The sequence below is a fragment of the Bos mutus genome, chromosome 11, assembly GCF_027580195.1.
Source record: "Bos mutus isolate GX-2022 chromosome 11, NWIPB_WYAK_1.1, whole genome shotgun sequence".
Lineage (NCBI taxonomy): Eukaryota > Metazoa > Chordata > Mammalia > Artiodactyla > Bovidae > Bos > Bos mutus.
In genome coordinates this window covers 103,784,937-103,806,934 of record NC_091627.1, presented here as the reverse complement: position 1 = coordinate 103,806,934, position 21,998 = coordinate 103,784,937, and the positions used below count along the sequence as shown (strand labels likewise).

General features: G+C 47.0%; 1 protein-coding gene across 1 annotated transcript in view; it reads left to right on the top strand.

Annotated features, from left to right (window-relative positions):
* Positions 1 to 21,998, top strand: part of FER1L5 (fer-1 like family member 5) — a 54,523-nt gene that overhangs the window by 7,875 nt on the left and 24,650 nt on the right. Inside the window, exons 8-19 of the mRNA XM_070380208.1 lie at positions 942 to 1,004; positions 1,747 to 1,797; positions 4,564 to 4,594; positions 5,137 to 5,252; positions 5,446 to 5,569; positions 5,980 to 6,032; positions 7,507 to 7,575; positions 10,853 to 10,896; positions 10,990 to 11,072; positions 11,151 to 11,245; positions 12,456 to 12,584; positions 15,520 to 15,697. Of these exons, the coding sequence (XP_070236309.1) occupies positions 942 to 1,004; positions 1,747 to 1,797; positions 4,564 to 4,594; positions 5,137 to 5,252; positions 5,446 to 5,569; positions 5,980 to 6,032; positions 7,507 to 7,575; positions 10,853 to 10,896; positions 10,990 to 11,072; positions 11,151 to 11,245; positions 12,456 to 12,584; positions 15,520 to 15,697 (1,036 nt within the window). The remainder of the gene's footprint in view (positions 1 to 941; positions 1,005 to 1,746; positions 1,798 to 4,563; positions 4,595 to 5,136; positions 5,253 to 5,445; positions 5,570 to 5,979; positions 6,033 to 7,506; positions 7,576 to 10,852; positions 10,897 to 10,989; positions 11,073 to 11,150; positions 11,246 to 12,455; positions 12,585 to 15,519; positions 15,698 to 21,998) is intronic.

The following is a 21,998-nucleotide window of genomic DNA, read 5'->3' as shown; positions in this document are numbered from 1 at the left end:
GAAGGGGACAGCAGAGGATGAGATGGTAGGATGACATCACCGACTCCATGGATGAGTTTGAGCAAGCTCTGGGAGTTGGTGAGGGACAGGGAAGCCTGGCGTGCTGCTGTCCATGGGGTCACAAAGAGTCAGACACGACTGAGCGACTGAACAACAATGCTGACTTTGCCGCCACTGGGGCCTCCCAACCTGGCATCATGATGGATGCAATAAGAACTCCATAAATAGGCACTGAATTAATTTGTGATTAGACCACCAAAGAAAAGAGAGAAGCACAGTGGGGGCAGGGAACAGAGGGTGGAGAGGACTCAGAAAAGTCTCCTGAAACCTTGAAGGAAGAGTCTACCAAGGGAAGAGGGACAAGATGGAGAAAGATAATTCAGGAAAAAGGAATCGTGTTCTCAGAGACCTGGAAGGAAGAAACAGTAGGGCTGGTTGGCAAAACTAGACATGGGTGGAGCTGGGATGGGGGGCTGGCTGTAGGTAAGCCTGCAAAACGTGCTGGGGCCTCATCTTGGATGGGACTTGAGAGCCATGGAGGGACTCAAGCAGGAGAGTGACAGGGCCAGGTCTGCTCTGGGGGGAGGAGGTTCTGGCTGCACCAGGGAGTGGGGGTGTGGTGGACAGACAGGGCGATCTAGGGAGAGGCGGACACTTTCATCTCCGTCCCAGGGCAGTTTGATGGGCTCTGAGCTGCTCCCAGGCCCTCCAGGGATCCCCTACACCACACTTTTCTGGATAAAAAATCCTTTAGGACCTGGCGGGTCTCTGCTTCTGCAAGCAGAACACATGGGTGGTAAGGAGCTGAAGGTCACCGGAATGGGCAAACGAAGGCAGAAGTCTCTTAGTTGGAGGCTTCAGGTTTGCTCAGTCCCTGGGGGATGTGATGGAGACACGTTTCCTACTCCCATCCCCACCCCCTCCCATTCTCTCTACTTCAGATCTTCTTTCAGAATTTTTATGAGGCTCCCATGAAGTTCTTCGATGAGATTATCTTAATCCAGGTGAGGAGCCAGGCAAGACGGGTTCACTTTTCTTGTCCCACCTCAATTCTGAAAAGTTCTTCACTCCCCTCCAGCCCCATCTGTAGAGATAGAGTCACATCGGATGGTCTTTCTGACCCCAAGGCAGCATCTCTGCCACCTTCTTCACCCTAGCAGCCAGACGCCAGCCCGATCCATCCATCCATCCATCCATTTATTCGTTCATTCAATGAATGTTATGAAATGCCAACCGATAGGCCCTGAGCTTAGCTCCAAGGTGAACAAAGCAACCCTTTCCCATGTACCAGGATTTTCATGCCACCAAAGGACCCCTCAAACGTCCCTTCCAAATGAGACGTTCCATTCTCCGACCCCAGGGAGCCCAGTAACAATGAGGAACTTGTATTTATCAAATGCCTCCTATGTGTCCAGCACGGGGCTAGTGAGAGTAAGGCTTCTCCCTTGAAGAGTTCTTAGGAAACAGCCAAGACAGGATGCAGAGGAGAAAGCTGAGAGCAAGTTTGCTTTGTGGAGACCAACGGAATTGACCTCTCGGATCAAATTCCTCATCCTGAAAGTGGGACTAAAAATCTGAGCTTCTCAGGGCTCCTCTGAGAATTAAATGAGAAACACTACTTGGAAGTGTCAGTCATTAGGAAGTTGAGTCAGTCCTGGAGAGCCCAGATGTACCCTGCCGATTCCTCCCATGGGGTTTGGGAAATCGGGGTTGTAAATAACAAATCTTTCTGGGAACTCCCTGCAGGTGATGAATTCCTCAGTGATGAGATTCAACGCAGAGATCGGGAGATTCCAAGTGAGCACTGGATGGAGGAGGAGGTTTGGTGAAATAGTTACAGAGACCCACCCAGGGCTACTTGCCCCAGGCTAGGGAAAAGGACTTGGATTTTCATGCAGGAAGATCCAGTTGTTGATCCACCTACCCACTGGGTGATTTAGACAAGTTATTCGGAGCCTCTACTTGCTCATCTGTAAAATGGGGATAATAACATACTCAACCCACAGGATTTTTGTGAGGATTAAAGTATGTAACATTTATGAGAGTGCTGGGTTCCACCTTGATCCCCCCACACTTTGAATATTTATGGACACAGCTCACATCTCTGTCTCCAAAAAATGGAAACAGAGGATCCAAAAGGTCAACCAGTTGTTGGAAAACCTGGAGAAAGACTGCCCCTGAGGACAGAGTGAAAAGATTTGCTTTGGGAAAGATCCAGGTTGAGAAATGAGGAACGTTCACTCAATCATGAAGGGCTAACCAATAGGTAGGGTTGCCAGGTTAAATCCAGGAGGCCCTGGAAATTTTTAATCTTAAACAACAGGTACTTTTTAAATGTAAGTATGTCCCCAATATTTCATGGCTCTTCATGAAATATTGCTGGGGACCTACGTTTACCAAAAAAAAGGTCGTTATTTATCTGTAATCCTAATATAAACTGGCATCTGTATTTTTATTTGCTAAATCTGGCAACTCTTGGGAAAGGGCCCTACCCTTGGGAAAGGCAAATTTAGGACAAGTCAAAGGAAGGTTTCTTTCTCACAACTTGTAATAAGCATGTGAGTTTTCATAACCTGCCCCTCCCCCAACTAACTCTCAAAGAAGCAGCACAGGCCTAGGAATTAAGAGATTCTAGAATGGTTGGGGATCTCTGAGTTGGGCAGATCTCCTGGAGTAGAAAATGGCAACCCACTCCAGTACTCTTGCCTGGAGAATCCCATGAACAACAGAGCCTGGTGGGCTACAGCCCATGGGGTTGCAAAAAGTCTGACATGACTGATTTAAAATTGATGGCCCGAAACTGCAATTGCTTTGTACCAACCTAAATATTTTGAATCCAATCTCAGACATATCATTTTACTTTAAAATATTTCACTACCTATTTCAAAAACATACAGACTTTATTAAGCATAATTAAATATAATGACAACATCTAAACACCTTTCTAATTCCTGGCTAGCACTAAATATCTAGTCAGTGTTCAAATATCCCTAATTGTCTCATGAATTCCTTCTACAGTTTATTCAAATCAGAATCCAAACCAAGTGCACATATTGCAGTTGATCAAAATGTATTTTTAGGTGTATTTTATTCAGTTGGTCCTGCACCCTAATTTTCTTTGCATTTCTTTTTCTTTTTTTACTATTTATTCAGCTGCCTTAGGTCTCAGTTTGGCACTCAGGATGTTCATTGTGTCATGCAAGCACTTTCAGAGTAGCTTGCAGACTCTAGTCATGATACGAGGGCTCAGTAATTGTGGCTCACGGGCTTGGTTACCCCACAGCACATGAGATCTTAGTTCCCCCACGAGGGATCGAACCTGTGTTCCCTGTATGGTAAGGTGGATTCTTAAGCACTGGACCACTCGGGAAGTCTGGTCGTTTATTTTTTGAAGCAACTGGATAGTTTGTTCTGCAGAGTTTTCCCTCAGTCTGGATTTTGCTGACTATACCTCCAGCGGCTCACATCTCAGGATCCTCCGCCCAGGTATTTGCTATCTAGAGGCTGGATCAGACTTAGGTCAATTATTTGGCAAGATGACATCACCTACAGGCACAGAATGACTGCCGGTCTCTTTTTTTTGTTGTTAACAGCTATTGATGATCACTGCCTAGATCTATTGCCCATGAGAGGTGAATAAGTTTTGTTTTGGTTTGTTTTCTTCCAGCTTTATTGAGATATAATTGACATACAATGATATATAAACATTTTAAATGTATAATTTGATACATTTTCAAATATGTATTTGAAACCATTATCACAATCAAGATGATGAGCATAGCGACTTCCCCGGTGGTCCAGTGGTTAAGACTCTGCACTCCCACTGCAGGGAACACAGGTTAGATCCCTAGTCGGAGAGCTAGGATTCTACATGCTTCAAAAAACCAAAACCAAAACTGAAGCAGTGTTGTTACAAATTCAATAAAGACCTTAAAAATGGTCCACATCAAAACAAGCAAACAGAACATCTATCTCCCAGGGAAAGAGGAAAACCCATAGTCTGTTGGCCAGCTCCTCAACCATCCTCTTCCCCAGGATGGGATAAACACTTTCCTCCACAGGCGTAGGGAAGGACAAGGCTGTGTTTGTCAGCGTGCTGGTGGTGGTCAGGGTCCTTTCAACCCAAACCTCCTTACTTACTAGTTGTAAGACTTTGGGGTCTTGGCTCAAACTCAACATTTGCCTCTGTAGAGTGGAGATTACAGTGGGTCAACTTCCAGGTTGCTGTAAAGATGAAAGGAGCCAGGGCGGGACAAGTCCATGAGAGCCGACTCATTGGAAAAGACCCTGATGCTGGGAAAGACTGAGGGCAAGAGGAGAAGGGGCGGCAGAGGATGAGATGGTTAGATAGCTTCACTGCCTCAATGGACATAAGTTTGAGCAAACTTCGGGAGATAGTGAAGGACCGGAAGCCTGGCGTGCTGCAGTTCATGGGGTCACAAACAGTCAGACACGACTTAGCAATGCGACAACAACAAAGTACATGAATTGTCATCAAGCTGGTTGGTTGTTACAAATATTGGCTGGAGACCCTAACTAGTCCTTTCTCTACTGTGTTTTCAGACAGATATTGGGTTCATCTACAACTGTCCAGGTAGGTAACCATTGGTGGAAATGTGAGTGTCTTCTGAGAAAAAGCAGTCAGGTGCTGAAATCATCTCAAAATTCCTGTGTACTCAACATGGGGGACGGGGAGAGGGTGTGAGTTATTTTCTGTACTTGACAACATTTGACTGTACTTCATGGCTTTTGCTTAATGATACTGTACTTTATGGTTTCCCCAATGGTTCATCGGGTAAAGAATCCGCCTGCCAATGCAGGAGATGCAGGTTTGATCCCTGGGTTGGGAAGATTCCCTGGAGTAGGAAATGGCTTCCCACTCCAGTATTTTTGCCTGGAAAATCACATGGACAGAGGAGCCTGGCGGGCTACAGTCCATGGCGTTGCAAAGAGTCGGACACGACTGAATGACTAAGCACAAAGAAGTGAGTCCCATTTCCCTCTGCCCCTGGGTGGAAACCAGAATATATGAGACACTTTTCCACACAGCTGCCCCCACTACAGAAGCAAAGACTGGTTCCAGGGGAGATGGGGGGACCTGGAGGCTGGTCTCCCACGGGCCCTCTGCCTCTCCAGGTCACACACTCCTGAGGAAATGGCTTGGCCTCTGCCAGCCAAACGAACGCAACAGTGGTGTGAGAGGCTACCTGAAAGTCACCATCTGTGCCCTCGGTGTGGGAGACCAGGCACCGGTGAGGCTGCCCCCCACACCTCAGGAGCACTTGTTAGCCTGGCTGCTTCCGTGGGTGACCACCCCCAGCCCGCAAGCAGCCACCGCTCTTCACAGGATTTCCCCGTTCACTGTGTCGCTTCCAGGCTGCCCATCCCCACCCCAACCAACCAGCCGAATCTGGTGGCCTGTGACCTCCTTGTGACTCTCTCCAGGTCGACCAGAAACTGATCTATAGGGTTGACGACACGGACACCCGGATCTTCAAGTCGTCGGTGGTGCCCATCAGCATAGCCTACCTTCAGTTCTTCATCTACTGCGCCGAGGACCTCCACCTCAGTCAGTCGGGGCAGGGGCGGGAGTAGCCCTGAGCTTCCCTACCGGGGGACCACCTTGGTTTCTCATAGGGCTCCCCAGTTCCATTTTGACCTTAAGACTTGGGGTGGGGGGAGGGGGAGGCTGAAACCCACCCAGAATGGTTTTATGAAGGCGCCTTTAAAATGGGCCACACGCCCCTGACCTGTCCTTAATGCCCATAGTCAAGGTTCCCTGTGCCAGCCCCCACCCCGGTTGTGTGCCAGGACACACAGTGGCACAGGGGAACAGAGTGAAAGTGGGAGGGGTCTGCCCAGGGGGCATAAAACCAAATTATGACGGAGGGTCTTCATTAGGAGGTCCTGTCTCTACTCCATCTCCTCCTCCTGAAAAAATAATGCTGCCACAGAAATCTTTTAACTTCTTATTCTTAGAGAAACACTACTCTGTGAGTCCTATGTTGGAGGTGGAACTAATTGGGGAAAAGGTAAGCATAAAAACGGTCTGAAGCTTAGAGACATTGGCACCTAGAAAAAAATAGCATGGAGGAAAGGACTGGGTCGGAGGCCAGGACCCCAGGAGTCATATCCCATTTATGAGTGATGAGACTCCATGGGACCAGGGAGGGTCTCTGTGAAGGTGGAGGCTGTGGCTTAGTCGGCCCGTTTCCCAGAGCTGTGCCTAGTGCCTTGAGGGGAGAAGATGCCCACCGAAAACCAAACATTGAAATGCACAGATGAGTGGACCAGTGAATGAGACAAGTCCGCAAGTGCACACCACTGAAACTGTCACTGAGCCCTTGAACCTCAGTCTCTGCATCTAGACATGGGAGGTTCTGGGCGAGAGTAACGTTCCCTGAAGCTCTCTGAGCACATGCTGATGGATGTCATGGGCAAAAAAAAAAAAGGACCCTGTGTTGCAATTTGGGGAATTCTGGGCTGAAATTAAGTAGATTTGTCTCAAGATTCATCGAGCATCATTTCTACCATATCTTACCTATTAGAAGAAGTCATTAAATCTAGCCCAGACAAACGGGGAGGGAGATAGTGTCCACCTTTTGAAGGGGAGCATACCAAAGAGCGTGTGGACATATTTTAAGAGCACCACACTGAGTACTTATTTCCCACTGAGTGGTTTGGTACTCTGGAAGTAGGTGAGATACTGTTGGGTGGGAGAGGCACACGTATTTTCAGAAATGTTAATATTTCTACATTTTTCTTAGAGTGTATGAAAAAGTTTAACCAGTCCAATTAACCCTTGATTTTACCAACATGATTGCTTGGAATAAGGCTAGGGTTAAAAATAAAGTCAAGTGATACTTTGAAAAGGAGTATGCCATCAGAATCATTGTTGCTGACTATTTGTTGGGATTTTAGAATTTCTCTAACAAAAGTAACATGTTTGCATTCATGTAATAGAGTTAGTAACCCTCTATTTCAGAGAAGGCAATAGCACCCCACTTCAGTACTCTTGCCTGGAAAATCCCATGGACGGAAGAGCCTGGTAGGCTGCTGTCCATGGGGTCGTGAAGAGTTGGACACGACTGAGCGACTTCACTTTGACTTTTCACTTTCATGCATTGGAGAAGGAAATGGCAACCCACTCCAGTGTTCTTGCCTGCAGAATCCCAGGGACAGGGGAGCCTGGTGGGCTTCCATCTATGGGGTTTCACAGAGTCGGACACGACTGAAATGACTTAGCAGCAGCAGCAACCCTCTATTTAAAAGTTAAATCAATTGAAAGCTGATTTGAGGGAAAATATGAAGGAGTCTGGATCTAGATAGCTACTCAAAGGACTGAAGTTGTAGCTGATGAGAAGTTGTCAAAGGGTCTTTGGACCAGGGACTCCCATGACCAGCTCTGTGCTGCAGACAGGGTCCACCTGTAGGCTGGACCAGAAGGCCTGGGAGGTGAGGCCAGTGGAGGGAGGCTGGACTGATATTTCTTTGGGATATTCCCAGCTCAAGACACATGTGCAGACCCAAACCGAGAGCCCGATATGGAACCAGATCCTGACCTTCCGGATTCAGGTATTGCTTTTTCATCACGCTTTCTCTTCCTCACCCCCCACAAACAGAAGGGGTCTTTGTAAGGGGCGTGTGATGGAAGTTAGGGGTGGGAGGGGGCAGGGGGTTCTGCTTTATAGGGAGCATGAGAAAGCCCAGGACATATTACAGTGAACTTTACTTGAAGTGAATGGGGGGAGTTCCCTGGTGGTCCAGTGGTAAGGACTCCACACTTTCACTGCTGATGGTCTGGGTTCGATCCTTCATCAGGGAATGAAGATCCTGCAAGTGCAAGCTGTGCTGTGCCAAAAAAAAGGGAAACCAATAAATGACCTAGATGATTTCAACTAGTGATCAAGTTCAGGTTAGAAAAAAAGTGAAATGAATGGGCCCTAAGACTAAACTTTCCAGAGAGCTTAAACATGCCCTTTCACTTAAAAAAAAAAAAAACACTTTCAAGACCCATTTTAAATTGTACTATGCATTTTCTTATCTTCTAAGCAAAGTGCCCTGAATATAGTTGTATCTCTTTGTTGACGGCTTTAGAGGCGCTGCAAGAGCATAGTTATGTACTGGGCTATGTGCAGCGTGGGGCTGTTTGTGACTATATTAAATGGTGTCAACATGGAGGGGCTTTTAGTCTGATTTCTACAGCTTTCCAGTCCTTCTCAGTCACCTGTCAGCAGTGTGCATGCCAGTTTTCTCCAAGCCCTGTGAGAGCTTTGACTGACTTTTGACTCCGTGCCAGGCTTGTAAAAGACTGTGTGTAAAATAAGAGTCAGCAATCTGAGAGAGGACTTGAGCACTCTCGTGTGAGGGTGTAGAACTCTGTGTGGCACTCGTTTGGCTGCCCAGAGAGCGTTTCACTGTCCTTTAACCTTACATTGGAAAAGACCCTGATGCTGGGAAGGATTGCAGGCAGGAGGAGAGAGGGTGGCAGAGGGAACCTGGTGTGCTGCAGTCCATGGGGTTGCAAAGAGTTGGACACCACTTAGCAACTTGACACCACCACCACCACCAACATATCTTACATTTGTGTGATGTGAAATTAGCAAAGGAGATCCCCTCTTTCTTTCTGTGGACCCTTCTCCCTGCTTCTCCCAGAAACGTCTCCATCTACTTCTCTGTGAGTCAGCATTTTTAACTGTTTCTCTTCATCCCTACCTTCTTGGGTGATTTTCTAGACTCTTAAAGAAGGACCTAGTCCTTTCACGCCCTTGCTCTCTCCCCCTGTGCTGGCTGTGATGAGACTCAGGACAGGAATCCTCGGATGCTCTGTGGATGCTCAGGCCTTGGATGTCCTCACTCATGTTCAGCTTCCTCCAGGCTTGGAAAACAGTGGAGGAGGGGCAGGCCCCCCATCCCTGAAAAAGGCCTTCCATGTTTGAAGATGTCCAAACATCCCCAGACTCTTACCCATTTCCTGTAGATGCAGTCTCTCTCTAGAGCTGGGGCTGTTTGGGGGGCGGCCTGACTGTTGCAGGCAGTTCAGTCACTAAGTTATGTCCAACTCTTTGCAGCCCCATAGACTGTAGCCCACCAGGCTCCTCTCTCCATGGGTTCTCCAGGCAAGATTACTGGAGTGGGCTGCCATGCCCCTCCTCCAGGGGATCTTCCTGACCCAGGGATGGAACCTGGTCTCCTGCATTGCAGCCAGTCTCCTGCATGGCAGGTGAATTCTTTACCAACTGGACCACCAGAGAAGCCCTTCTGCCTGTCGCCAGCCTTCTGGACCTCCCTGTGAAGTGGCAGGATGACCACCTGCACAGTCAGTGGCATCTGAGACCAACTGGTCAGGGCCCGAGCAAGACAGGCTGCAGGGGGCACTGCTGACAATGGTCTGTGCCAGTTAGCAGTTCAGGGGCCCCCAGACAGGAGGGGAATCAAAACAAAGAACTGGGAAAGGGGAAGAGAATTCTCAAAGATGGATGAAAATATGGTTCCACCAATTTGTAGGGTTTGGTGCTTTGGAAGACCTGGGTGCCCAAGGGCCCCCCTCTCTCCACTTCCAGTGTCCTTCCTTAAGCAGGGTGATCTCATGGCTTACTAAACAGCTGCTCGGTGGGAAAGCCCTTTCTTTTTATATGTATTTTAATATATTTATTTATTTGTCCACACTGGGTCTTCGTTGTGGCATGTGGGCTCTAGTACCCTGACCAGGGGTTGAACCCGGGCCCCCTGCATTGGGAGCAGAGAGTCATAGCCACTGGACCACCAGGGAATTCCATGGAAAGTCCTTTATTTCCCCTGCTCCCCTGACCTCAGCCGCTATGGCAAGGGGCAGAGGACAAGGGGAGTGGAGAACAGAGGACCCCCAGCCATGCCCCATGAACAGGGGATGTGTGAGGATGGAGGGCCCACCAGGCTCAGCTAGTGGAGCTGAAATCAACCATGTGTCAGAAGCTTGGGTTCCATCCTGGTTCTGTCCCTCTCTGGGCCTCAGTCCCCCTCAGTCAAGAAGGATGGTCACACCTCGCTGGGTTATGGCAGATGGGCAGGGTTCTGCATGGTGCACAGGAACTTCAGGACCTTGGCCTCTCTGTGCCTCTGTGTTCCTGTCTGAAAATGGGAATGATTACAGCTCCTGGCTTCTGGAGTTGTTGGGGGTAGGGGTAAGGGTCACTGAGTTGATCCACATAGACTTTCAGGGCAGTCTGGGGACAATGGAAACCCTCCCCAGAGTGGCAGCTATTGTTACTCTCTGAAGAGACAGATGTCCTGCTGTTTAGAGATGAACTGCCAGGGAATTCTGTGCTGGTCCATCAGCTGGGACTCTGTGCTCTCACTGCTTCGGGCCCTGGGTTCAATCCCTGGTTGGGGAACTAAGATCTGACAAGCCACCCTGAGTGGCCAAAAAACTTTTTTTTTAATTTAAATAGTAAATAAAGGTTAACTGCTAAATGTGAGGAAGTCTTTTGAGGCCTGCAACATCCCCGTGAGAGGCTTGGTAAACCTGCCTCCAGACTGAAGGGCCATGTAAGGACTGCAGTCATGGACTCCACGGTTGGGTAGACCCACATCTCGTGGCTCCTGGAGCTGATGCAATGAGGGACCATTTTTAAGAATGGGAATATAAAATGATCATGGGACATAGTCTGAGGCCTTCCCCAGGCCCTGGCAAAGGGCCTACACAGTGGAGAGCCCCCAGCTAAAGGTCCATAAGCCTCAGTGGTCCCTCTGGGCTCACTGGTAACAGAGCCAAACCTTGACCCAGACTCAGGACTTCCCAACTGCTCCCAGTCTCAGCAAAGGCCAGGCCATCTGGGCAGGCACCCACTGCCCTCTCACTTGCCCTTTGCAGCTTCCCTGCCTCTCCAGCTACATCAAGTTCAGAGTCTTGGACTGGTGAGCAACTGGGTGGAGGCTGGAAGACATACCAGGGAGGAGGAAATCAGAACCGGGCTGGGGACTCTACCTGCAGGGTGTGTTTCTCTCCAGCCCCAGGAACAGGTGCAATGATGAGATCGGGACGGTCAGCCTGTCCCTCAACCAGATCTCGTCCACTGGAGCTGAAATAGAAGGCAAGCAAGCCCCCTGTGCCCTGCCTCCTGCACCTCTCCCACCCGAGCCCGCCCTCTCTCACCCCTTTCCCCTTGCAGGAATGTACTCTGGCTTCCTACCCTGCTTTGGCCCCAGCTTCTTGACTCTCCGTGGGGGTAAAAAGGCCCCTTTCAGGATGAAGGAAGAAGACCCTGTAAGCTTCTTATGTCAGCTCTAGGGAATAGTGGAGGTGAAATCAACCATGTGTCAGGCACCAGGGCCTGGGAGATGCCTGGGGAGGCCCAGGCCCTGGTTTCTGTCCATGACACTCCAGGAGAGGACTCGAAGCCTGTACACAAAGGGCCACAGAAGCCCGAGGCATGTGCTGTGACCCAAGAAAGGAGCAGATGGAGTGCTCTGGGCATTCACTAAGGAAGGGGCATTGAGACGAGACCCCAGGTAAGAGATTGGGCAGGGGGAAAGGTCATGGCAGCAAAAGAAACAGCACAGGTAAATGTGGAAGAGCACTGGGTTATTCAACACTGGTGACAAGGGGGGTGGGATGGATTGGGATTTTGAGATTGATGTATATACATTGCCATGTATGAGATAGGTAACTAATGAGACCCTACTATATAGCACAGGGAACTCTACCCAAGTGCTTTGTGGTGACCTAAATGGAGAGGAAATCCAAAAAAGGGGGGCTATATAGTTTGCCTACAGCATAAACTAACACAATATTGTAAAGCAACCATCCTCCAGTAAAAATTAAAAAAAGAGAGAGAGGATGGCAGTAAACACCAGAAAGCCAATGGGCAAAAGAAGAGAATGGGGCTGGGAAGGCCTCTGAGTGAGGAAGAGCCTCAGAAACCAGGACCTCAATGCCTTTAGGAGCCTCTCCCACACTCACTCCATCTCTCATCTCTGCTGCTCTTTCCTGGGCCTCATTGGTTTCTACCACAGTCTGGCCTCCCTGATGGGAACAGGGCCATGGTAGCCTCTAATTGGGAAGGCCAAGGAAGCATTCTAATTGGCCTTCCTAGGTCATGTGTGCTCCCCTTGGACCAATCACTGTTGCCAAGGGGGCAGGGCTTGTCCTGATTGGCCAGCCTGGGATAATTTAATAGTTACCACAGTCCCTTCCAAGCAGAAAGGGTTTACAGGACCAGGGCAATTTTGGTGGGCCTGGAGATAGAATGAAGGAAGAGGAAGAGGAGGCTTCAGGTGTGGAAGAGGGCTCAGGGCCCAGAGGTTTCCAGGCATGGCCAGGACTGGAGTTTCTGGAATTCCTCCCTGGGACTGTGATCAGCCCAAGGCAGAAAGTTACAGAACAACTCTGTCTTTGCTACAGAGGTTTCAGGAAAGACTTTTCCTGCTTTTTTCTCTCATTCCTTTTCCTACTGTTTTCCTTCCTATTACCATAGAATATTCCCAACATTGTCAAGGATGGTTTAGCTTATCGAGGCCGGGTCTTCCTGGAGTTAATCACCCACATCAAATCCCGTCAAGAAGCTAAGATGAAGGATCTCTCCCTAGATGTGATCAGCGTAGAGGTAACCACAGGAGACAGGTAACCCAGGAAGAGAGACCCCTTCTGCCTGTCTCTAGTCTCCTCTGGGTCCCATCTCTGACATTGCAAGAAGCCCTGGGTCAGGAGTGGAATGCTCTTTTTGAATGTATGGGATGTTTCCTCAATCCAGCTGAGTCTTTTTTAAACAAATTTTTTGATGTGGACCATTTTTAAAGTGTTTATTGAATTTGTATAATATTACTTCTGTTTTACATTTTGATGTGTTGGCCACAAGGCATGTGGGATCTTAGCTCCCGCTCAGGGGTTGAACCCACACCCCCTGCATGGGAAGGGGAGGTCTTAACCACTGGACCACCAGGGAAGTCCCTCCACCTGAGTCTTTACTAAGCCCCAGTGGGGGCTTCCTGCTGTGCCAAATCCCAGGAGGTCAATGGACCCAGTAAAGACAAGGTTTAGATTTAACAGACATGCAATCTAGTTAAGGAGAAATGATGTTCTAAGGAGTCTGCATTTCTTCCTGAAGGCCAAGGAGGACCACTGAGGCAGGAAGGGACAGGAGGAGCCATGTCAGAAATAGATTTGTTGTTCTTTAGTCGCTAAGTTGTATCTGACTCTTTGTGACCCCATGGACTGCAGCATGCCAGGCTTCCCTGTCCATCACTATCTTCTGGGGTTTGCTCAGACTCATGTCCATTGAATCGGTGATGCCACCCAACCATCTCATCCTCTGTCACCCCCTTCTCCTCCTGCCCTCAGTCTTTCCCAGCATCAGAGTCTTTTCCAATGAGCTGGCTCTTCCCATCAGGTGGCCAAAGTACTGGAGCTTCAGCTTCAGCATCAGTCCTTTCAAGGAATATTCAGGATTGATTTCCTTTAGAATTGGCTGGTAGTCCTTGTAGTCCAAGAGACTCTCGAGAGTCTTCTCCAACACCACATTTCAAAAGCATCAGTTCTTTGGAGCTCAACCTTGTTTATGGTCCAACTCTCACATCTGTACATGACTACTGGAAAAACCATAGCTTTAAATGAAAGTAAAATTGGGCCACCCACTTACTCAGGAGACATGGGGACACAGTCACAGGGGAGGAGAGCTGGAGAGGAGAGAGCAGAGACCCTTTGGAAACAATGGTCAAAGTCACTGACCAACAGGAAAAAGAAGTGAGGCCAACGCCCATCTTCTGCCTCAGGTTGGGAGGTGGGGGTCAGACATGGGCTCCCTGAAGGGAGAGCAGGTCTAGGGAGATGATTGTGGACTTAAAGAAATATTCACAACCTAAAAGTTGAGAGTTATATTTTATTCAGTGGAATTTTTAGGACTTCAGGCCCTGGAGGCAGCATCTCAACCCTGAGAGAACTGCTCTGAGGAGGCAAGAGGGGAGCCAGGTCATGTAGAAGTATTACAACAAAGAGCAGGTAGTCTGAACATCAAAAGATCATTGTTAAAGGAAAACCAGACATCTCAAGTTAAGGAATTTAGGTATTTTCTATGTATGGGAAGATGCAAGAGTCTGGCCTCATTCCTTTGATATGCACCTCACCTGTCTGCGGCCGGTATCCGTGTTTTCACATCCTGAGTTTCCTCAGGGTTCACCATGGGGAATGGCTGCAGTCTGATGGCTGCTAGATGGCAGATAGTCTTTCCTTCCTGAGTTCCCTCAGGGCTCACCAGCTCACTGTCAGGGGTGGCAATTGCTAATGACTGTGATGTGTTTTGTTTACCAATATGGCAGGAAATATTCCATTTATCATGATGAATCCCATCTTTGACCCGTGCTTGTGAGACACCCACGGGGACCAGTCCCTAAGCCTGCTAGATAGAGACATTTGTCATCAGCACACCAGGATCTACCCAAGATTATGGAGGAATTGCCCTGGGAGTGTAGATGGAATGAAAGGAGAAGGGACCTGAGGTTGGATCCCATTGAGAATCACAGCCTATGAGATTGCAGGGAGAAGGAGGGGGGTTGCAGGGAGATGGAGAAGGAGCTGGCAAAGGGGAACACTGGGGCAGCCTCTGGAGGGGAGAGTTGCAGAAAGGAGAGAGCAGAACAGTCTGAATGTGGCAGACAGAAAAGCTGAGGACCCAAAAGTGTGTGCTGGTAATGAGGAAGGCACCAGTAGCCTTGGGTCAGGAGAGAAGCCGAAGGCGGGAGGGAGAAGTTATTTATGGTGCATAGAGGCAAGTCTAGAGAAAGTTGGCTGCAGGGACTTCCCTGGCAGTCCAGTGGTTAGGGCTCCGTGCTTCCACTGCAGGAGGCATGGTTCGATTTCTGGTCCTGATCGGGGAACTAAAATCTTGCGTGCCATGCAGCACCACCAAAAAAATAAAACTTGGCTGCAAAGTCAAAGGAGACAAGATCAGGTCCTAGATAAATAGGGGCTCAGAGGAGAGAGGGAGGGTTATTTATTAAGGCAGGAGAGATTTGAGTTAGTGAACAGAATGGGAGAATGCAAAAGTAGGGCAGTGGTTGGCAACAGAAATGAGAGAGGGGCTCATGTGACAGACAGAGGACCTGAGAAGATGGGTTCATGGTAGTGGGATGGGGCTTGAGAAAAGCCAAGAGCAGATGTGCACGTGTATGCACCCTCTACCACACAGTCCCGCCCACACTCAGTCTCATCCAAGGGAGGTGTTTAGACCAGAAGAAGAGGGGTGGGGCAGGCCAATTCAGAGCCTAGACGGACCAGGAGAAGACCTTCCTGCCTGGCTTCAGGAAGAGAAGACCAGGGCTGGCTGGGTGGAGGGGCCAGGTGATAGAAGTCATGGGAGGAACTTCCCTTGATCAGCCACGTGAGTTGGAGTCAAGGCAGAATTTTGAGAGAGGGCAGGAGTTCAGGGATGGCCTGGCTCACACTGAATGAAAGAAACCGGGCACCTCATGCTTGCCTCCCTGCCTGTCTCTATAGCTTTGTTCATCCCTTGACTCATGCTGGGGATGTTGGGGTTATTGTTTTAGAAGCACCAGAACCGACAGAAGTATGGGCTGTGCGTCATCTTCCTTTCCTGCACCATGATGCCTGACTTTAAGGACCTGATCCAATTTGAAGTCAGCATTGGTCACTATGGAAACAAGATGGACCTGAGTTACAAGCCTCTCGTCTCAACCACACAGTACAGCCCAGCGATATACGATGGTAAGAGTCAGATCCAACTGAAGGGTAGAGAGAAACCACTGTATATCGGGCTCTGGGTTGGCCCTTTTAAGGTTTTCAGCCCAAGGGACATTCACAGACATTGTTAACCCACATTAGATGTGAGGAAAGTGAGCTTCGGGGAGGTAAAGTCACCTGTCAAACATTGCACAGCTGGTAGGTGGTGGATCCATGACAAGAGCTGCAACTGGGTTTTGACTTCAAGCCCTTCTCTACCATGCTTTCCACACCACAGCTTCTCAATCCCATCTTCTCTCCTACTACTCTGAACCACCCTCATCCAGCCATGCATGGATCAGTTGTATGGTGTGTGAATTGTATTTCCCCCAAAAGAGGTGCCCACCTTCTATCTATCCATGAATCCACTTATCCGTGCATTCATCCACTCAACTACCAACCATCCACTGTCCCGAATACCCAACCAACCACCCATCCGCCCACCCATCTTTTCATCTAATATATGCTCACTGGACTTTTATTGGGCACTATAAGGTTCCCAAAGTGTGGTCCCTGGGCCAGCAGCATCACCTGGGAACTGATAGAAATGCACATTCTTGGCCTCACCCCAGATCTACAGAATCTGAAAACAGAACAGCAATCTGGGTTTCAACAAGTTGTCCAGGTAAGGGGCGGCATGCTAAAGTTTGAGGACCATGGATCTAGACACTATCTCATCTTTGTCAGCTTCACCCTCTTATCATGCGAGAGCTTTTCTGTGCATCCCACTTGTCTGCCTGTTTTTTTAATAACAGCTGTTTTGGGGGAAATACAATTCACACACCATACAATTAATCCACGCAAAGTATACAGTTCAACAGTTTTTAGTATTCACAGAATTGCGCTATGATCACTGTGATTAGTTTTACAACATTTTTATCAGTCCAAAAAAGAAACCCTGTACCCAATAGCAGTCATTTGCTATTTCTCCTCTAATTCCCCAACCTTAGGCAACCACTAATCTACTTCCTGTCTTATGTGTGTCCAGCTGTTTGCGACCCCATGGACTGTAGCCTCTGTCCATGGAATTCTCCAGGCAAAAATACTGGAGTGTGTAGCGATTCCCCTTCTCCAGGAGATCTTCCCCACCCAGAGATCAAACCTGGGTCTCCCACATTGCAGGAAGATTCTTTACCATCTGAGCCACATGGGAAGCCCCTCCTCTGGTGCTTCCTATTCTGGACATTTCATATACATAGAATCAATGTATGGTCCTTGATAACTGCTGCTTTCATTTAGCATAATGCTCTCAGTTCAGTGCAGTTCAGTCGCTCAGTCGTGTCCGACTCTTTGCGACCCCATGAATCGCAGCACGCCAGTCCTCCCTGTCCATCACCAACTCCCGGAGTTCACTCAGACTCACGTCCATCGAGTCAGTGATGCCATCCAGCCATCTCATCCTCTGTTGTCCCCTTCTCCTCCTGCCCCCAATCCCTTCCAGCATCAGGGTCTTTTCCAATGAATCACCTCTTCGCATGAGGTGGCCAAAGTATTGGAGTTTCAGCTTTAGCATCAGACTTTCCAATGAACACCCAGGACTGATCTCCTTTAGAAGGGACTGGTTGGATCTCCTTGCAGTCCAAGGGACTCTCAAGAGTCTTCTCCAACACCACAGTTCAAAAGCATTAATTCTTCGGTGCTCAGCTTTCTTCACAGTCCAACTTTCACATCCATACATGACCACTGGAAAAACCATAGCCTTGGCTAGACGGACCTTTGTTAGCAAAGTAATGTCTCTGCTTTTCAATATGCTATCTAGGTTGGTCATAACTACACGTTTTTAAATTATGAAATATATACAAAAGTATATTAAATGCATATGTGTAGTTTAAAATAAATAATAAAATATGTACCCGTGAAGTCATCACCCAGATTAAAAGGCAGAAAATTTTCTTAGAAAGGAAGAAAATTATCTCAGCATCTTAGAAGTGCTCTGTATGCTCTTCCCAGATCCACTTACCCAAGAAATAACCACAACCCTGAGTCTCATGATAATCACATCCTTGCTTTCCTTCATTATTTTTACCACCTATGCATGCTACCTTAAAGAGCATACTGTTTTTGCATTTTTATATACATGGAAACTTTCAGTCTGTATTCATCTGTTTTGCATTTTTTCTCAATATTAAATTTTTATATTGGTATGTATAAATGAAGTTCATTTTCATATCTGTGTATATTCCATTGTAAGATTATGCCACAAATTATGTGGTATATGTAGACATTGAGGTTTTATCTTTTTTCTACAATAATAATGTTGCTGTGAACATTCTTGTACGTATCTGTCGGTCACAAGTGTAAGACTTCCTCTAAATTATATACCCAGGAGTGGAAGAGAAATTCAAAGCAAAAGTAATTATATCCAATTACACTCTAATCAGCGTGGCATGAGAGTTCTTATTACTCTGTGTTCTCACCAGGACTTGACCTTGCCTAGCCTTTTCATTCCTGCCAGTCTGGTGGGCATGTTACAAGATCTTGATTTACAATTTCCTGATTATAGATGGAGGTTGAGCAGCTTTTCGTATGTTTACACACATTTGTCTTTCCTCATCTGTAAAAAGTCTATCGAGATCTTTTATCTATTATCCTCAGTTGTCCAACTCTTTGTGACCCCGCGGACTATATAATCCATGGAATTCTCTAGGCCAGAATACTGGAGTGGGTAGCCTTTCCCTTCTCCAGGGCATCTTCCCCACCCAGGGATCGAAGCCAGATGTCCTGCATTGCAGGCGGATTCTTTACCAGCTGAGCCACCAGGGAAGCCCAACTATTAGCTATTGGCTCTATTTTTCTTATTGATTTTTATGTTATTTTTTCTGGGAATAATCTTTTGTCAGATGTGAGTATGTTCTAAATATCTTCTCTAAGTTTGAAGCTTTTCATTCTCTTAATGGTGGCTTTATATTTTTTATTGAGGTATTATGAAATATAAGATGCACAGACTTTCAGTGAGTTGGATGAATTTGGGCTCATTCAAGTTCATTTGGGTTTTTCTGTAACATCTTATGGAAAAACTCAAACTTTTTGACCAGCCCAATACATCCACATACACATCATGGACAGAAATTTCCATCATCCCACAGAACTGCCACGGGCCTTTTTCCAGTTAATCTCCCCAACTGCTGGGGGCAATCAATGCTTTGCTTTCTATCACTATAGACTTGTTTTGCTTGTTCTGCAACTTCATGTAAATGAGATCATACAGATGGTACCCTTTCTTTTCCTTATAGCTTCTTTAGCTCAGCCTAGTATTTTAGGTGGTGGCTCAGTGGAAAAGAATCCGCCTGGCGATGCAGGAGATGCAGGTTCCATCCCTAGTCTGGGAAGATCTCCTGGAAGAGGAGATGGCTACCCACTCCAGTATTCTTGCCTGAGAAATCCCATGGACAGAGAGCCTAGCGGGCTACAGTCCGTGGGGTCACAAGAGAGTCGGACACTACTCAGCGACTAAAACACAGCAACAAGTGTTTTAAATATTCATCTGTGTGGTTGCCTATATCATATTTGGCTCCTTTTTATATCTGATAGCATTCTGTTGTATGACTATGACAGTTTATCCATTCCCCTGTTTATGGACATCTGGATTGATTCGAGTTTTGGAGTATTATGAGCAAAGCTGCTGTGAACATTCTGGTACAGGTCTTTTGGTGGAAATGAGCTTGCACTTCTCTTGGGTAAATAGCTAGCAATGGAATTGGTTTTAAGATACCTAACATTTTCCCCACGTGGTTGTAGCATTTTACACGCTCACAGCAATGTGTTCTCTTGTTCAAAGTCCTTGTCAACCTTTGGTATGGTCAGCCTTTACCATTTGAAACATTCTGATGGGTGTGAAATTGTACCTGATTGTAATTTTTATTTTTTTGGCCACTCTAAGTGGCTTGTGGGATCTTAGTTTTCTGACTAGGGGTGGGACTTGGCCCCTGCAGTGGAAGCACCCCTAATCACTGGACCACCAGAGAATTCCCCTTCATTTTAATTTCCATTTCTCTAATCACTAATAATACTAAGCATCTGTTTATGCTCACATATCTTTCTTTAGTGAAGGGACTGTTCAGGTTTTTGCCTATCTTTCATTGTTTGTCTTTTTATAAAAAGACGGGAGTCTGTCTTTACATTGCAGGAGTTCTTTTACAAGGATACAATTCCTTTGTCAGATAGGTTCTGCTAATATTTTCTTCCTCTCTGTGGTTTATTTATTTCTTATTGTGGCCAGGTATCTTGCTGCTGCTGCTGCTGCTAAGTCGCTTCAGTCGTGTCCGACTGTGCAACCCCATAGACTGCAGCCCACAAGGCTCCCCTGTCCCTGGGATTCTCCAGGCAAGAACACTGGAGTGGGTTGCCATTTCCTTCTCCAATGCATGAAAGTGAAAAGTGAAAGGGAAGTCGCTCACTTGTGTCCGACTCTTAGCGACCCCATGGACTACAGCCTACCAGGCTCCTCCATCCATGGGATTTTCCAGGCAAGAGTACTGGAGTGGGGTGCCATTGCCTTCTCCGGGCCAGGTATCTTACTGTGGCTTTAATTTGAATTTCCTTAACATCAAATGATACTGAGCATCTTTTCATATGCTCTTAGCCATTCATGTGTCTTCTTTGTTTATACATTTAATTCAAGTCTTTGCCCATTTTTTCAGTTGGGTTGTTTATCTTGAGTTGTAAGAGTCCTTTATATGTTCTGGATACTTTATCAGATATAGGATTTGCAAAAAGTCTGTGGCTTGTCTTTTCATTTTTTTAATGGTATCTTTGGAACTGCAAACATTTTCAACTGACTGAAGTTCAGTTTCTTTTTTTTCTTTCATGGTATCATATCTAAGAACTCTGCCCAACTCAAGGTCATAAAGATTTTCTACCTTTTCTTCTAAAAATTTTACAGTTTTAATTCTTACATTGAGCTGTATGGTTCTTATTTTGGCCATGGCACAACATATGGGATCTTAGTTCCCTGATCAGGGATCGAACCCTGACTCCTGCAGTGGAATTGCAGAGTCTTAACCACTGGACCCCCAGGGAAGGTCCCTATGGTTCCTTTTGAATTATCAATAATTTTCATATGAGTATTCAGTTTTTCAATCATCATTTGTTAAAAAGATTATCCTTTTTCCAGGTGGGTTTTCTTAAATTGTGTTTTTAAATATTCTGTTCCATTGTTCAGGTTTTCTGCTATTGGGGCTCCACTTATGGGCTTAACAATTCTCCTTACTTTTCTTCTGTATCTGTCATTTTCTCCCTGATCCTTTTCGGCTCTTTATTTCTATCTTATTTTGGTCATTTTTCTTTTTTTAATGTCTACTTTTATTTATTTGGCTGCGCTGGGATTTAGTTGCAGCATATAGGATTTCCAGTCTTCATTGAGGTATGCTGAATCTTTAATTGTGGCATGTGAGGTCTAGTTCCCTGGCCAGGGATCGAACCCTGGGCCCCCGACACTGGGAGCACAGAGTATTAGCCCCTGGGCCACCAGGGAGGTCCCCGGTTGCCTTCTTCTTTCTTTGCCTCTTGCTGGATTGTCTGCTGAGTCTGATCCCTGTTGGGCTTCCTTTCGTGCCGTCTCCCTTCCTATAATGTTTTTGTTTTCTCTTCTGTTCCTTTTCTGAGTTTTGCCAGCTCACACATCCTCGTCTGAGTCCTGAGTTCGCTCCGGGGGTGTGTTTTAGCTGCACTCTGCCCCCATCTAGCCGTGGCTCCCGCTGTGTGTCTTGTCACTCACCCCCCATCCCCAGGTGACTTCCGTCACCCTTCAACCCTCGCAGCTCCTCAGGCACTCACAGCTGACTCTGGCAGCCCTTATGTGTATTTTGAGCCTGCAGACTGTATCTATCTCCTTGTTTTGCTGAAAATGGAGTTATTTCCCTTCTCCTTGTTGCTTTTGTATGCTATCCAAGAGCAGCAGAAGAAAATTGCCATCTTGTGTCGGCTCGCTCACATCTGAGAGCCCCAGTCCTGGATCTCTGTTTATTTATCATTCCTGTGAGTCACACTCAGTGAGAGGGTCTGAAACTGGTGTCCTGCCAACAATTCAGGAAAATTATAAGATACTTGCTCTTTGAAAATGACCTCTTACCCTTCTCTCTTCTAGCTCCTTCTCAAATTTACTCTGTCCTCTGTGGAACTTCTCATGCTGTTCCACACGTTTGTAAATCTTCCTTCTGTATTTTTCATCTCTCTGGGCTGCATTCTGCATAATCTCTTCCAGATCTTTTAGGAAAAGCCATAGGTAACTATTCTATTAAAAAACTTTTGGCAGCTCCCTCTCTCTCTCCCACATCATCCTTCTCCA